Source organism: Copadichromis virginalis, linkage group LG19 (assembly GCF_057382275.1).
Source record: "Copadichromis virginalis isolate Kocher_CV1m ecotype Utaka linkage group LG19, C_Virginalis_male_GT1.1, whole genome shotgun sequence".
NCBI classification, from domain to species: domain Eukaryota; kingdom Metazoa; phylum Chordata; class Actinopteri; order Cichliformes; family Cichlidae; genus Copadichromis; species Copadichromis virginalis.
The window spans coordinates 26,925,508-26,940,438 of record NC_140636.1 but is presented as its reverse complement, the minus strand read 5'-3'; the positions used below and the strand labels follow the sequence as shown (position 1 = coordinate 26,940,438).

Here is a 14,931-nt window from a genome sequence, read left to right as displayed (position 1 = left end):
TTTCCCGACCGGTACCGTGTTTGTGTGCGCGTGTGTGCGTCCTCGAGCGCGCGCGCGCGCACGACGAAAGCCAGCTGGCACGAGTCGCCATGGTAACACACACCGGTTTCACGAAATCCGTCGGTGCTTAAGGGCAAGAGAGGAGAGATGAATAAACTAATGAGATTATAAATTATTGTCGGTATAGCTGAACAGTCGGGGTATTTTTTTTTTTTTTTTGTTACCGGGATGCGTAACCGGGCAACGTGAGGAGAAAGTTTATGGGGCCCATTGTCTGTGACTCTGTTGTGTCTCCTGTAATCTGTTTATGATGAGGAACTGAACTGGCTCCTCTGGTGAGGAGGAACCCACCCTGCGCGCTTTGGCCTCATATAAAAACTAGCAGGGCAGCCGCCTTATTGCATGATTAATTCCGGCGCCTGCCCCCCTCTTTTCCCCTCCCTTCTATGAATTACCTAGTTGTCTTTGAGATGAGGAGAGGATTCTCCATTATTACGCCCAGGTTACAACTCCGCGCATTGCACGTCTGTTCAGCAGACCAGTGCCGCAGCTCCCACGGGCTGCACTGTGGAGAAGCGGACCTGCATCCTAAAGCCAATCGTTTTTTTCCCTCTTTTCCTCTCTCTCTCTAGCTCTCTCTCTCTCCCGGTTTTTATCCTCCACCTCATTGCAGTCTTATCACGTCTCTCCCCCCCCACCCGCTCTGGTCCCCCCTCCCTCCCCATCCGCCTCAGCCGCTACAGGAGAGGAGAGAGGGAGCGAGAGAGAGAGGGAGAAGAGTGCGGCTGAATGTGAACGACATGTCGACAGTCAGCCTCTAAAGTGTTTTCTCGGTCGTTCTCTAATTCTTTGGCGGCGGACTGAGTGAGTATTACCCGCATCCCTGCTCTGCTAAGCGTCGCTGTGTGGATCAGAGAGGCTGGTGAGGAGAGACAGACAATGAGGAATGCAATTGGATTGCGTTGCTCTGCCAAGGATTTTCATACATAGCCTGGTAAATGTCTTAATAGGTTCTGTTAATGACTAGGCTGTTTAATTGGTCATGCCTTAATTATTCTAACTATTACAATTTGTGTGCGTAATGTTAGGGGCTAATTGATTTTCTTGAAAGGCTGTGAGCTATCCAGGCTCATATCCCCATACATTTGATCAGTGATGCTGCTGCTTGCCTGATAGTGCAGATCTGTGCTGAGAGCAGGGGCCCATGTAAAAGCCGGTGTGAAGCTTGGTGAGTGTGTATTCTGACGGACAGAGAGGACAGAGAGATAGAGACTGGAATTATGTGACATGAATAATATGGTGAAGAATAAGCAGTGACTGTCATCTCTGGTTCGCTTGCGTCAGTGTGCAGGTCTGGAGGAGAGGGGAGAGTGAGAAGAAAAAAAAAAACTCAGAGAGACTAAAGAAAGACAGGGAGGGAAGCCACACCTGTGTCAGGACGGTTTTCAGATGGACATGAAGACAGAAGGACAGAGACAGACGCACGCAGAAGCACAGGCAGAGTTCTGGGCTGCCACCAGTCAGTGCTTAAGTCCTTTCGTTTCTTGTTACCATAATGATGCAGAGCTATGCCGACTGCTGACTAGTCCACTCGGCTGATTGGAGAAAGAGGCTTGACTGTGTTTCTTCTCATTAGGTAGAGATGCCCATCCACTAAAGCAGACTCCTAACAGGATGGATCCCAGTGGTCTATCTGGACTCTGTATTGATCTCCTCTATACAGGGGGGCCACGGTCCAATAATAAACAATACATATCTAGACTGAAGACCCAGTGGGACTCTGAATGGGCAGTATTTTGTATTGTTTTCCAATTTGTCCAAAACTGTTGAGCATGTAAGCCTGTTTTCTCCTGTGAAGCACAGATGCTCTGAACACTTTCATACACTGATGACTGTTTTTCACTTCTCCTTATGCTTTCTTCCTTTAAAATCGTGAGGTTTTCCAACAAGTATTGCAGCATTACACTGGTTTGTTATGAAAGCTCACACTCATCTACACGTGTCTAGCTACCTGTTTCTGTACTTGGCAGGCTATAAAAGCCTACTTTTTGGATATGGTTTGACCTTTCTCACATTGTGTGCAACACACACGCATGAAACTTGGCTCCAGCACAGTTTCTCTGTGAGGCGGGCGTACATTGTGTACAGGGCAAGAGGAGGGCTTTGATGTAATCAATATCAGATTTCAGCTGTTTCACTGTGAGCTCTCATCCTGAGTGGCAGCCTTGACTGACTTCTTGCTGCTTATGCAATCCCACTCTTCTCTCCCACCTCACCCATTTCCTCTTCTTTTGTACCTACTCTCTGCACATTACTCCTCCTTTATATGTCTGCCTCTCCTTTACTCCTTCCCTTCCCCTTGTTCCCATTTTTCCTCCTCCTCCTCCTCCTCCTCTTCTCATTTCTACCTCTCCCTTCATCTTTTCCCCGTCATAATCATCTCCGTGATTGCTCTTCCTCTCCCGGGCGGTGATGTTTTCACTCCTGCCTCCTTGTCTAACTCGCTGATGCTAGATTATTGCTGTATGATTACAGCTACCATACCATCATGATCATTATTGCATTTCGCATGGCAGTGTTCAACACTGTATGAGCAGATCGAGATGCTTTATCCAATTTAGATCTCATTAAGACTCGAGAGGAAATATCCCCGTGCAGCACTCACAATCTCAGCTGTTTTTCGCTTTTCTTGTCTTTGTTGTTGTGCCAGGAGTTCTGCAACTCATTCTCTTGTTATTACCGTGCCGCTCTCATCATCGTCACGACCATCATCGCTATCGCCGTCAGTTCACGTCCCTGCCTGTCGTCGCACTGATTCACACCACCCCCACCTTTTGAAAATTTTTTTGAAGAGTTTTGATTTTGCAGCAAAGCTTTTCACTCCACTGTCATTATCACAATAATGATTATGACAGGACTCGATGGCTGTTGATAACCCAACGTATTTTTCTGATTGATAATATGGGGTATTTTGTGCCTCATCCTTCTGTTCTCTTGATTGCCATTCATCTTATTAAATGGAGCAGTTCATTAGACAGAAGCGTTTTGAGTCTGATTTGCATTCACCCATATTCATATTGCATACATTAAAATAACACATGCGTGACATTTCGGCTTCACCCGGCATTTGAAAACACAGATGAATACATTCATCACAAGCTTTGCCCACCCCCTACCCCAGCACTCAGAAAGCCACTCGGAAAAAGGATAAAACGTGATTCACAGGTGAACTAGCCCACGTGCGTGCCTTTGTTTTGCATTTTCAATGTCAACATTTGAATTTTTAATTCAAAAGAGACATTGTAGCAGCTGAGAGCTTCTTCAGCCTGTTGTTTTGTGTTGAAATCAATTTGTCCTGGTTTTGTAAACCCTCTAAGCCTTGTTTTCCTGTTATGAATACAAGCACATGCATACATGGTTGACGGCTATCATATCATACTGTGGCCTTCCTGTACAGCTTCATTCCACTATAATGCTGTTCCGTCCCCATGACACTACACTCTGTGTGATTTAACATTTATTTTCTGACTGCTTTAGTATGCCTCTGATGTATCATCCATCTGATTCATCCTGAACTGACTTTTGCTGCTGCCTCCCTGGCTGTTTGCCCTCTGTTAACAATGCGTTTGTGCGATTGTGTGTGCGTTTGCCTCACCGTGCAGTGCGGTGAAGGCCTGATGCCGGGCTGTAGCCGCAGGCTGTTGAGCTGAGAGGGAGAAGCAGGAGGATGCAGTGGGTCACTCTGGCGGTGGCCCTGGGGTGTGCGCGTCTCTCCCAGGCGTCGCACACCCCCACCCCTACCCCCACCTCCACACACACCCCTCTCGTGGACAACTCCGAGGAAGAAGTGGACGAGCCGTGCTTCGAGCCGTGCACGTGCGAGGTCAAAGAAGGTGTGCTACACGTGCACTGCGATGGGCGGGGCTTCACAAATGCCAGCCAGGTATGGCTTTCTTCATCATTTGTCTGGCCACGCATGTGGAGCTGCACTTTACTGCGCTGTCACTTATCTTATTATCTAATATATCTCCCAGTCTAATATCCTGCCTCTAATGTGGCTTAGGGCTGTTTCTAACTGCTAAATTTATGTAATTAATAAGATAACTAATCAGACCTCTAATTAATCATTCAGGTGTCACAGTCATGGGTCCGCCCTTTCAAACTCAACCTCCAGAGGAACTCTCTAAGGCGTCTCTATAGCAACGGGTTTCAGCACCTTGGCAACGCAGTGTCGATAAACCTTGGCAACAATGCTCTCCAGGACATCCGAGTGGGAGCATTCCACGGGCTCGCCAAACTGAGACGTCTGTACCTCCACGAGAACAAGCTGGAGGTTTTCAGAAATGACACCTTCGCCGGCTTAGAGGCTCTGGAATACCTCCAGGTAGTCCCAAAGAGTTAATCCGTGTTGATTATCCACAATTGACTTAATTATTGACAAATTTGTCCAGGATTACTATAGATAGCTGTGACAGAAATAATCAATGGCTAGCAGGTGGCCTGTGTGAAAGGATCTCCTCAAAATCTCTGTGCATTTTTGCAAACGGAGAGCTCTCAGTTGAGTTTACTTTCCAATTCGAGCAATTACTCATTCGTCACATCTTTTCTTTCTTACCTGCAGGCCGACTACAACGTGATCAAACGAATTGATAGCGGTGCTCTGAGGTTCCTCTACAAGCTTCGTGTTCTCATCCTGAATGACAACCTCATCCCTAACTTGCCTCCTCATCTGTTCAGGTTGGATTCTGATTATTTTACTGCAGAGCTTTTAAATTATGCCAGGACTGATCTGTAGAAATATCAGTGTCTGACACAATTAGTCACGCTGTACTGCTGAATTAATGTTCCTGTGGCATACTATTTCATATCATCAGAGATGGATTAATCATCAGATAAAATGCTGGCTCCTCTGTGATGGAATGTGTGAATTTTATTTTACTATAACAGTGTCCTTTCATGTGAACTAGCAAACTATATCCCTCCTCCTCCTGTACCAGATCCGTGTCTCTGACTCATCTGGACCTGCGGGGAAACCGTCTGAAGAGCCTGGCATATGCTGGGACCCTGGAGTACGTTGGCCGCTCCCTGATGGAGATACAGCTGGAGGAGAATCCCTGGAACTGCGGCTGCGAGGCAGTGCAGTTACAGCAGTGGCTGGGTCAGATTCCCTACACGGCGGTAGTTGGGGATGTTACATGCGAGTATCCCTTCCACCTTCACGGTAAAGACCTGAGGGAAATCCCCCGCAAAGAACTGTGTGCCGACCTGCCAGATAAAGAGCTGCAAGCAGTGGGGAGTGGTCCATCAGCAGGATCACAACCCCAGCATTTGCCCCCTAACTCTAAACACCAACCTGGGCGAGTCAGACCAACTAAGCCCTCCTCTATGGTGCACGGCTCCCGCCAGAACACACATACTTCCTCCACTTCGTCATCCTCTTCCTCTGCAGAGCGTAAAGACAGGGAGAGGCACCCAAGGCCGACTAAAAGGCCTCGACCCTCCAGAACATCCCCCACGCCACGCAGTCTGATGCCCAACCAGAATCCCCCGGTGGCTGGTTACCAAACACGGCCCCCTATTCCCATCATCTGTCCCCTGGGCTGCACTTGCAACCTGCACATAACTGACCTGGGTCTCACCGTCAACTGCAAAGAGAATGGCTTCCTCAATGTGTCCCAGCTCACACCTCGGCCTCTCAACGGCCGCAAGCTCTACCTGAGTGGAAATTTAATACAGAGGATCTACCGCACAGACTTCTGGAACTTCTCCAGCCTCGACATGCTTCACCTGGGGAACAACCGCATCTCGTACCTTCAGGAGGGCGCTTTTTCCAGCCTGACGAGCCTGAGGAGCCTCTACCTGAACGGAAACAATCTGGAGAGGCTGAGCCCCCACATGTTTCTAGGATTGCAGAATCTAAGGTAAGAACCTTTTGGATCAGTCACACCATTTACTTCTATTCACTTCAGACATACATATTAATTAAAACCTCATCAGCTTAGGTATTTAGAGATTTGTTTATAAGTATGTGGAAATTAATTTCACTGTAATACTGGAACGGCACAGAGCAGAACATTTTGATTACCATTATGCCGGAGTTTGATTGAAATGGAAGGTGCCCAGTCTCTTCCAGAAGTGTCATTTGTTAGTCACGCTGCCTGATGCCATGCTTCAGTTTGGGTGTGAGTGACAACGTGAAAATTAATGGGTTTTTGTTGTATTTGCATACACAGGTGTCGATAAGGCGGTGAGACATTTGGATTTTTTGCCAGGATTCTTTTTTGAAGAATAAGAAAAGCTTAAAATAAAAGCACACTGTCAGAGTGATGCATATTTATGTCATCATCAGAATAAGACAGTTCCTTGGTTAATAACCTATATCCAAAGTCAGTCATTAAACAGTGAGGAAGACAGCAGAGCAGACTGCAAAGACCTCTTTTAGCCTTTTGGCTTTCAGCTCCACTATTTTATATTTAAAGACAGGGTTCAGGAAAAAAAATCTCCATAGCCATTTATTTGACTATTAATCAATAATAAAAATCCTCTCTGGACTTTTCAAAATGTCTACCTCTTAACCTCTTGTTAGCCTTTGTTAGCGACTTAATGGTGAGGGAGCTGTACAAGTCATTTAAACCAGATCCATCACTTATTCTAGCAATTGCACTACTGGATGACTAGCATGCACAGAGAATTCTCCAGCTGTACTCTGCACATATTTCTGTTATTTTAAAAAAAAAAAGAGTCCTTTTAATTTGATCTAACAAGATAATCTGATACGCAAAGGCCAGTGTTAGTAGTCATCAGTGCAAAATTACACAATTTTATTTGATAGTGATCAGTTTATGGCTGCGAACAGGGGATGAGAAGATGAAATCCAATTTCTGGTGTGACTTTGTGACATGAATATTCATTGATGTGTTTGCCATGCACGGAAGCGGGACATACTTGGAAGTTAAATGTATGAAAAGGCATCAAAAGGAATGACTAATTTATGCAGAAAGGAAAATGACCTTAGTGCGTCACGAAATGACGAGATACAGCTTAGATACAACATACCGATAGTCTCTTTGCTTGTAAAGTCTGTGACACTGCCATCTTCTCTCCTGTCTATAGGTACCTTTATTTTGAGTACAATGAGATCCGTGAAGTCGATCCCGGCACTTTCGACTCCATGCCATCCCTCCAGTTATTGTTCCTTAATGCCAACCTGCTGCGGAGTCTCCCTCTTGGTGTATTCTCCAGAGTCAATCTAGCCCGCCTAAACCTTCGAAACAATCACCTGCTACAGCTTCCGATGGAGGGCGTGCTTGAACACCTCACCGGACTGGTACAGGTTAGTGTAAATTACTACATTACTAACCGTATTTACTGAATGGCTGTGGCGGTGTGGATGCAGGTGGATGCTTGAGAACACAATTCTGGTCTGCTAACCTCTGTGTGTGCAAATGAGTCAGATACCTGGCATGAGGCTTTCAGCTAATTTAGGCCAAATAACATGTATTTTGCTGACTGACAGTTGCCGGGTGGAAAAATAGAGATTATTGAATTGGATCACCCCTGTTGATTTGCTACACAAAAATGTGCATAATTATACAGAGCGTATTTATTTCAAATGTCAGCCGATGAGATTAAAAGAACTAATAGATTGCCAAGACACATTATATTATCACAGCTTGATGAAATAAACAAAACAACCTGAAATCTTGGATCAAGCCATGGCCACGTTTAAAAACTTCTGGCAGCCCCTGGTCTCCTGGCCTCTGGCACAGCTGCAGTTTTCTCTGTCATCTGTAGCGTCTGTTGTTTTGCAGGCTCTGCTGTGGCTTGTGGGACTATGGTTGCGCCTCAGGTATTCTAATTGGAAAATTGCAATTGACTTGATTTGCATAAGTGGTCTTAATAAATCAGGAGCTAAACTGGAGAAAGCTGAACCTCTCAAGTTTTTGTGAATGCTTGTAATTAAAGTACCTTTCAGTAAATAGACTGTATAAACTGCTGTTATGTGGTAAATCCAGCTTTTTGTGAGAGCTTACCTCGCACATTTGACTGCAGCTTTATGTGACTGGTTGCTATACACAGCGCACCAATAAGGACAGAAAGCGAGGTGTTACATTTTTTTTTTTAATTATCCTGCTTCCTCTCACTTCAGCAAATTTAGTGTACCAGGCTTTTCTTAGACAGCCCGAGTAGAATGAGGTAAGGTGGGTGTAGATTAGCCCGAATGTCATTGTGAATTTCCATTTTTCTTTGCTCCATGCAAAATTCCTGATCCTAGGTAGTGTGGGTGAGACTGGCAGTTCAGAGGCTGTTTCTAAATCTTTGCTCGAGGAAGGGACGACAGTAGTTCACGGAGCTGGAGGAGCCATGTAAAAGTGTATTATGGGTTTTTCTTTTGCACTGTTATACACCTCTGATGTCCAAGAGCATTAAAGCATTGACCAAATGGAAGCACACAGTGGGCTGTATTCATAAAGCTCAGTGGTACGACCATTGTAGTCCCTCAAATCTGTGCCACAGTAATTGAATCCATTCATTTACCAGGGTTGTTATTACTCTGACAAAGCCACATTAAGGCTGCCCATAGACCACGTAAAATAATGTGACAATGATATCACCTGTTGACTTACTGCTGGCCTGTTTGAAGCTCGGGATGAGGGATTTCTGGGCGCTGGCGTGTGCTTTTGGAGCCAGAGTTTGCACAGAAAAAAAAAAAATCAAAGGGTAACGCAGATGGAAACGGGGTTTAGCTCGCAGCTGCAGTAAAAAGCAGTCCATTTTGTTAATCATAAAACAGCAGCATGTATAGCTTAGAGTCATTGTCACCATCAAGAGCAGGATTATACAGTTACACCCACTTATATACACTGATATGAAAATACCCTGCTGATGTCAGTGTAATTAAAAAAAACAAAAAAACAATATTAGCGTGACACCAGGGAGAAAAATTCAAATCACTCTGGTGTTTATGATTTCTTAACTAGAAAACGAATAGCAGCTCAACAGCAGATGAACCTTAAAAGAAACTCGAGTTAGGTGACTCAGTATCTGAGAGGATGCCAGAAATAATATATGTACAGTTCAGAAATACATATGTCTTTCTCAGTAAATGCAAAGGACGTATTGTGCAGCAGAGCAGCGCTTCCCTGTCATTGCCAGCCGTAATGAAGAAACTTGCCCATGGCCATGTTTCACTTATATAAACACAAACAGCAAGTCTGTCTCTGTCCGGCGATAACAGCTGTAAAATGGCCATTTGTTGCTTTTACACTTTGGTTCTGTGTGGATTACAGAAACAAGATGTGAAGTGTTAGAGAGATTTAGAGGTGGTGGTAGGTGGATTTGCTTATCTGGACAGAGCTATGCTAGCTGCTTCCAGGCCTCTTCTAGCTGTAGCTTCATATTTAGAGGGTTTTTTCTTCTGCAGATGTAAATATGGAATCTTCTCAACACAATAACAAGCAGTCAGAATGTTTATGAAGGTGAAAACAAGTTATATTTTCTTGCAATACAAGCCAGCATTTCAACTGAAATTGCACATGAAAGGCATTTTTTTTTCTTTTTTTAAATAAAAGTGAAAGCATCTGTAATCATTTTAAACGGTGCTCTGAAAAGATGTGTTTTCTGTTTCAGCACAAAAGACGTCTTTGGTCTCATTGACTGGCTAAGTACTCTGATTTAGCATTAAATGCCAACTCATGCAGGTGCGCTGTGAGGTGAAATTTCTTATAGAACAAAGGTGGGATTGATAAGAGTAATGTCGTGTTAATAGCCACTCAAATTAAATTATGTGTAGGTAGCTAAACACATAGGCAGTGTTACCAAAGAGCTATTAAAATGACTTAATGTAGTAAAAAGTTAAGTTCTTTGTCAAAGAGTTTTCAAAAGAAACAAACTGAATTCCATTATAATTCTTTTTAAACACAGAAGCTGTGACTGTGCACTTGAAACTGGGATTTTTGTCCATAATGTGTTCACATATGGAGATATAATAAATGGCCATAACTATCTTTAGCAGCTGTGACAAGCAAATTCTTCTTCTAGGGTCTACAGTCTGTTTGGAAGAGCTGATAGAACCGCTTCCATCGCTGGGTGCTCTTTCTCATTTTATTTTATTTTTTCCTCAGACCCTCATGTCCCCATAATAACAGTTTGCGGCACATTTCAAAATCAAGATATCTCATACAGCTGATATTAAAAGACAGTGTTTATTTTCCCTCCGGATAAAAGATCAAGGGCTTCTTTCCAGGCTCGCCATGTTGCGCTGATGTTCAGCAATCACACGGAGGCAGAGATGCCAATTTCTTCACCGACACCAGCCTCAGTGGACCAGAAACTCTTGCTCTTTGCTCTGTGCTATTACTACCGCTCTCTCTCCAGCTACATGAAACACAAACAGCTGGATAGAGAAAGTTCATGCCCCTTCTTGAGGGGTTGTTGAAGTCGCTCGGGAAAATATAGGAAATCGCTATCTGAGGTAGAAGTCTATGAAGGGAGCACGAGCACACCATGAAAAATAAATTACAACACTTCAAAAAATAGAATAAAATCAAAATCTGTGTGAGTGCACTCAATACCACAATCTGATGAAATATAGAAGTGTAAGTGGAGAGCATCGATACGTTAGTGCTTTGACATAATTCTTTGGCTTTCTGTGCATAGCATCTCACACTCTACCACTGTAGCCGTAAAGACAGATTTTAAATGTACACGTTTTTCAAAATAAACACAATTTTGCATATGCTGCAGGTTCTTCTTCAGTCTTTTCGTGTCCGCTCTGTGTGTGTGTTATTCAAAAGACAATGAAACCCATTCATCAGTATGGAGAAGGCTTGGCAAGCTGAAGCTCAGGGGCGTCTCGTCACCAGAGACTACAGCAGAATCCCTGCGCCAGAACTTCCAAAACCTGCTTGTATTGACTCTATTTCTGTGAACTAACTGGAGCAATTCTAATGACTGACAGGATGTTTGGGCAAAGTGATCAATTAGAAGGCACACAGCTCACTAAGAACGTTCTGAATTTCTCCCCTGATGTGAATTCTTTTGTAGCTCTCAAATAAAGTTTGGATGATTATTGCCTGATCTTTGCTCTCTGTCATAATGATAAAAACCCACAAGAGCAAATATGCTCTTCTGCGGTTAAAGCAGGGCCATTTCAGTCTTTTATTTAAGTCAGGCTGAATATATTTTCTGACAAAAGAGGGTTTCCAATATATCATCGCAGGCTGGATTAAAGCAACGAATGCTGGTTTGGTTAGTGTGCCACTTTTTATTGTCAATTTAGTGTACGTGACTTACTCCAAGCCTTTGTGTTCACAGAACGTGCATAATGGTATCATGCGCTCATATTTTCCCCGCACCTGCCGGGCTAACTGAGGGTCTATAATTTCCTGTCACAACACAAGCTGTGATTGACAAGTTGACAGCAAATCGCACACTAGGTGACCAGGCGTATAAATTGTAAACAGTGTTGGATGTGTTGGACAGATGCTTTGAAAAGAGAAGGGGATAAAGCCTTTGGGATTTGCGTGAAAGAAAACAATAAAATGCTTCAAGAATTTCCACCAGATGTAAGACTGTCATTATGAAAGTTATGAAACAGCAAAAACAAACTGACACTTTGGTCATGCAGTGTTTCTTTAAAATGTCACTTTGCTCATTCGCGCTGCGTTAGAGGCTAGATGCGTCACAGTAATGCGGTGGATGCTTTTCAGTGGAAAGCCACACAAAAAGCCCACAGTGGGCTAACTTCAATAAAGTGAAGGAGCATCCGGTTGTTCAGTGTGAGGCATGAGGAGGTAGCTGTATCATGGCTCCCACAACAGCAATGCTGAATCATCTCGGAACGCATCCATCTATTCCTGCAAGCCAGGGAGATAGCCTAACCGAATTAGCATGACAACATTTGTGCGAGCTCCTTGGAAGTGTGACAGAGAGAATATCAGCTTTCATTGCCAATGTCATTGCTAAAGATATGGAACAGATGAGTTCTGTAGACAATACAACGTGATGTAAGTGATTCCCTTCGTGCATAATCTGCTTTAAGCTTTTCAGAGCGCAGCAAAGTGAATATTTGAGTTTGTTTTAAGGCACACAATCAATAGCTGGCAATGAGAAAATGGATTTGCACGCATACCTATTGGATTATAGCACAGGGGAGAGTTGCATCACATCCTGTTAAAAACAAAGTGCTGTGATACTCTTGCACGCTCGTCACAGAAAAGCTGCCGGTGAGTTTTATGAACAAGCACTAATATAGAAACTCTGAGCGGTGTCTATTCAAAACTTTTTTCTATGAGAGCCCTCGCTGCTGGGAAGAGTTGAATATTGAGGATATATCCAGCCTGGGCACCATCATCTGGTAAATGCAAGCACTTTAGTGTTTTGATGACCCTATAATGAGAGTATTTACATAATCTGTGCATTCATCACATGCATATTTTAAAAATAATTTGGAGCTACTGGTCAGTGTGGAGAGCCATTATATCAATTCTGAAAAACTCATTTTCCAAACCTTATTACTTGGAAAGGGTTAGAGATATCATTTTTCTGGTTGTCATCTAAATAGGAGTCGGAGCCATCGGCCCATTCTTCAGCACAAAGTCAGGGAAATTATCTACTGCACGGCAGACCAGTAATTACACTATAACTACACAATGACAACACACTGTATTTTTAATGTATTTCTCCAGGTGGACCTGCAGCAGAACCCATGGGAGTGCAACTGTGAAGCTGCTCCACTGAAGCGTTGGCTGGAGGGGCTCAGCGCTGTGGTTGTGATGGGAGAGGTAGTGTGCCATTCCCCGGATAAGACCAAAGGTGTAGACCTGCGATCCCTCTCCATGGAGCTGCTATGCCCTGAGCTGGAGCCTCAAGAGGACCAGGACCAGGAGGAGCAGACGGCCACCTCCACGGCTGCAGACAGAGGCGTGTCGGTTGACTACCCCAGCTCAGGCGTCGATCCCCTTCCGGAGAAGAATTCAATCCCTCTGTCGGTCTTAGTGCTCAGCCTGCTTGTGTTGTTTGTCTCTGCTTTCTTTGCGGCTGCAGCACTAATCGCCTACGCCCTGAGGAGGAGAGACAAGCTGCCGTTCCGCCGCCAGGGAGAGGTGGATTTGGCCGGCATCCAGATGGAGTGCGGGATCTTCACCGAGCAGACGCACCACCATCATCATCACCACGGCCTCCCGGAGACGCCGCCTCTACCTCCGCCTGAGCACAACCACGTCTACGACACCATTCTGCCCCCAGAGGCCGCCGCCAAAGGCCCTAACCCTGCGGCGGCATCGCACATGTGTAGCAACCCCATCTACAAAGATGAGCAGGACGCAGCGGTGAAACAGCGGCCGCAGCAGCAACAGACGTTTGCAGCTTCGAAAGAGTGCGAGGAGGGTTACTGCTCTGCAGCAGAGAAGGAGAGGGAGTGGGCTCTGGAGGTGTCCTCGTCACCCATCAACACTGTTACAGGAGCCATGGGACCACTCGCTGGCCTCCACGGGAACGGCATCCTGTGCCCCACAGTAATCGACAGCCAGGGCCCCACTCCTAAAGTGGAGCTGGTGGACTGTCTCTTCAGACTCCCAACTCCTGAGTTCAGAGATTTGCCAGATAGGTATGTGAGGCCCCCGCCCCGCTACCCTCACCCCCAAGACTCCAAACAGGACACGAGACCCGACCAAACGCTCGTGGTCACCACCACCACGAGCTCCACTCCAGGTGGTAGCAGTCAGAGCGAACAGGGAGCTGGAGAGCAGAGAGCCAGACTGAGGACCACACCAGACTACATGGAGGTGTTAGACCGCTCTTACCAGTTTTAACGGGCCTCCTCTTTCTCCCCCTCCTCATCCTCCTCTTCCTGCTACCCATCTTCTCTTGTCTCTTCATCATCTCTCTCTCTGGTGGTGAATCATTCAGTAACAATGACTTCTGTACAGAGGTTGGCTTTGAGAGGAGCCTGTGGGGGAGCGGGACTACACTACACGCTATGTTTATTCCTGGATAACGAGCTGAGGTCACTTTTTGTATTTTCCCCACTACTGGCATATAGGTTGGTTTTTTGGCAAGGAGTAGCTGATCACAGATCTCTGCCTGGAGGCAAAACTTCAGCTGCAGCTACTACAGTATCCTTTTCTTTTTCTTTTTAAAGTACTGAGGCTCGGCTTTTCTACTCGGCGCCACAATTAGCGGGAGACGGCATGGTGGTGGTGGTAGTGGGCGTTGATGCTCATAATATTGCTCTCAAAAGATCTGCGTGGAGGTGAAACACACCAGCTCTTCAAAGCATCATCAAACACAGAGTCGTGAACTGTGACAGCCTCGAAGTTTAGAGCGAGCTGGGTGGACACGTTAGGATGGAGACCAGACAGAGAAAAGCAAGAAGAAGAGAAGTAACTGAAAACAGCCAAGTGCCTTAGCAATGAACAGCCAGCAGTGTGGTCAATGCTTATTTTTCTATGAATACAGATCTATTTATCTAAACAAAGAGGTTTGACTACCAATGGATGGGACGCTGATGGACGACTGAGACTAATCAAAAACCCGCCGAGTAATTGCATTCCCCTGGATCAGCCAAAAATAATAATATACCCAGTCAATATTGGAGTTGTTTGTATGCAGTTCTGTTCATTTTCATCATCTCATCCAGTTAACTTAATTTGCTTAACCGGTTGAATTTTTTTTACAGGGCTACGATGATGGACATATCCAGGAATAGTCGTTTGCTGTGTGAAATTATAAAAAGGTTCTGGTTTTATGGAGAAAAAAAAAAAAGATACAGATTTTTTTTTTCTTTGGTTTGTTTGACTGAAAGACAAAAACAAAGGAAATTACAGAAGGACATTAAGGCAATGGATGCATCTTGGATTTCTTAATCAGCCAGACTTAATGGGGCCAGGAGGACCTCTGCTGCACATTTTCATTTTCATCGGACACAGG

The 14,931-nt window shown here is 44.9% G+C and overlaps 1 protein-coding gene across 2 annotated transcripts; it reads left to right on the top strand.

The window, feature by feature from the left end:
• The first annotated feature begins 243 nt into the window (after nt 1–243).
• LOC146686293 (SLIT and NTRK-like protein 3) lies at nt 244–14,591 on the top strand. Of its 2 annotated transcripts, none has more exons than XM_085441286.1 (7): nt 244–864; nt 3,663–3,943; nt 4,133–4,384; nt 4,622–4,737; nt 4,998–5,921; nt 7,114–7,333; nt 12,690–14,591. In XM_085441286.1, exons 2-7 carry the CDS (start codon nt 3,728–3,730, stop codon nt 13,812–13,814), a joined length of 2,853 nt encoding a protein of 950 aa, XP_085297412.1. In that variant the 5' UTR covers nt 244–864; nt 3,663–3,727; the 3' UTR covers nt 13,815–14,591. The 2 variants fall into 2 exon arrangements, with proteins under 2 accessions (XP_085297412.1, XP_085297410.1); XM_085441284.1 differs by having other exon boundaries at nt 244–994.
• Nucleotides 14,592–14,931: the final 340 nt, after the last annotated feature.

What these genes read in the sequence shown, in the direction of transcription:
- LOC146686293 (XM_085441286.1), top strand. Translation starts at nt 3,728, where the DNA reads ATGCAGTGGGTCACTCTGGCGGTGGCCCTGGGGTGTGCGCGTCTCTCC. An exon ending in AGGCTCTGGAATACCTCCAG is followed by an intron (nt 4,385 to 4,621) that starts GTAGTCCCAAAG and finishes TCTTACCTGCAG; the next exon opens with GCCGACTACAACGTGATCAA. An exon ending in CTAGGATTGCAGAATCTAAG is followed by an intron (nt 5,922 to 7,113) that starts GTAAGAACCTTT and finishes TCCTGTCTATAG; the next exon opens with GTACCTTTATTTTGAGTACA.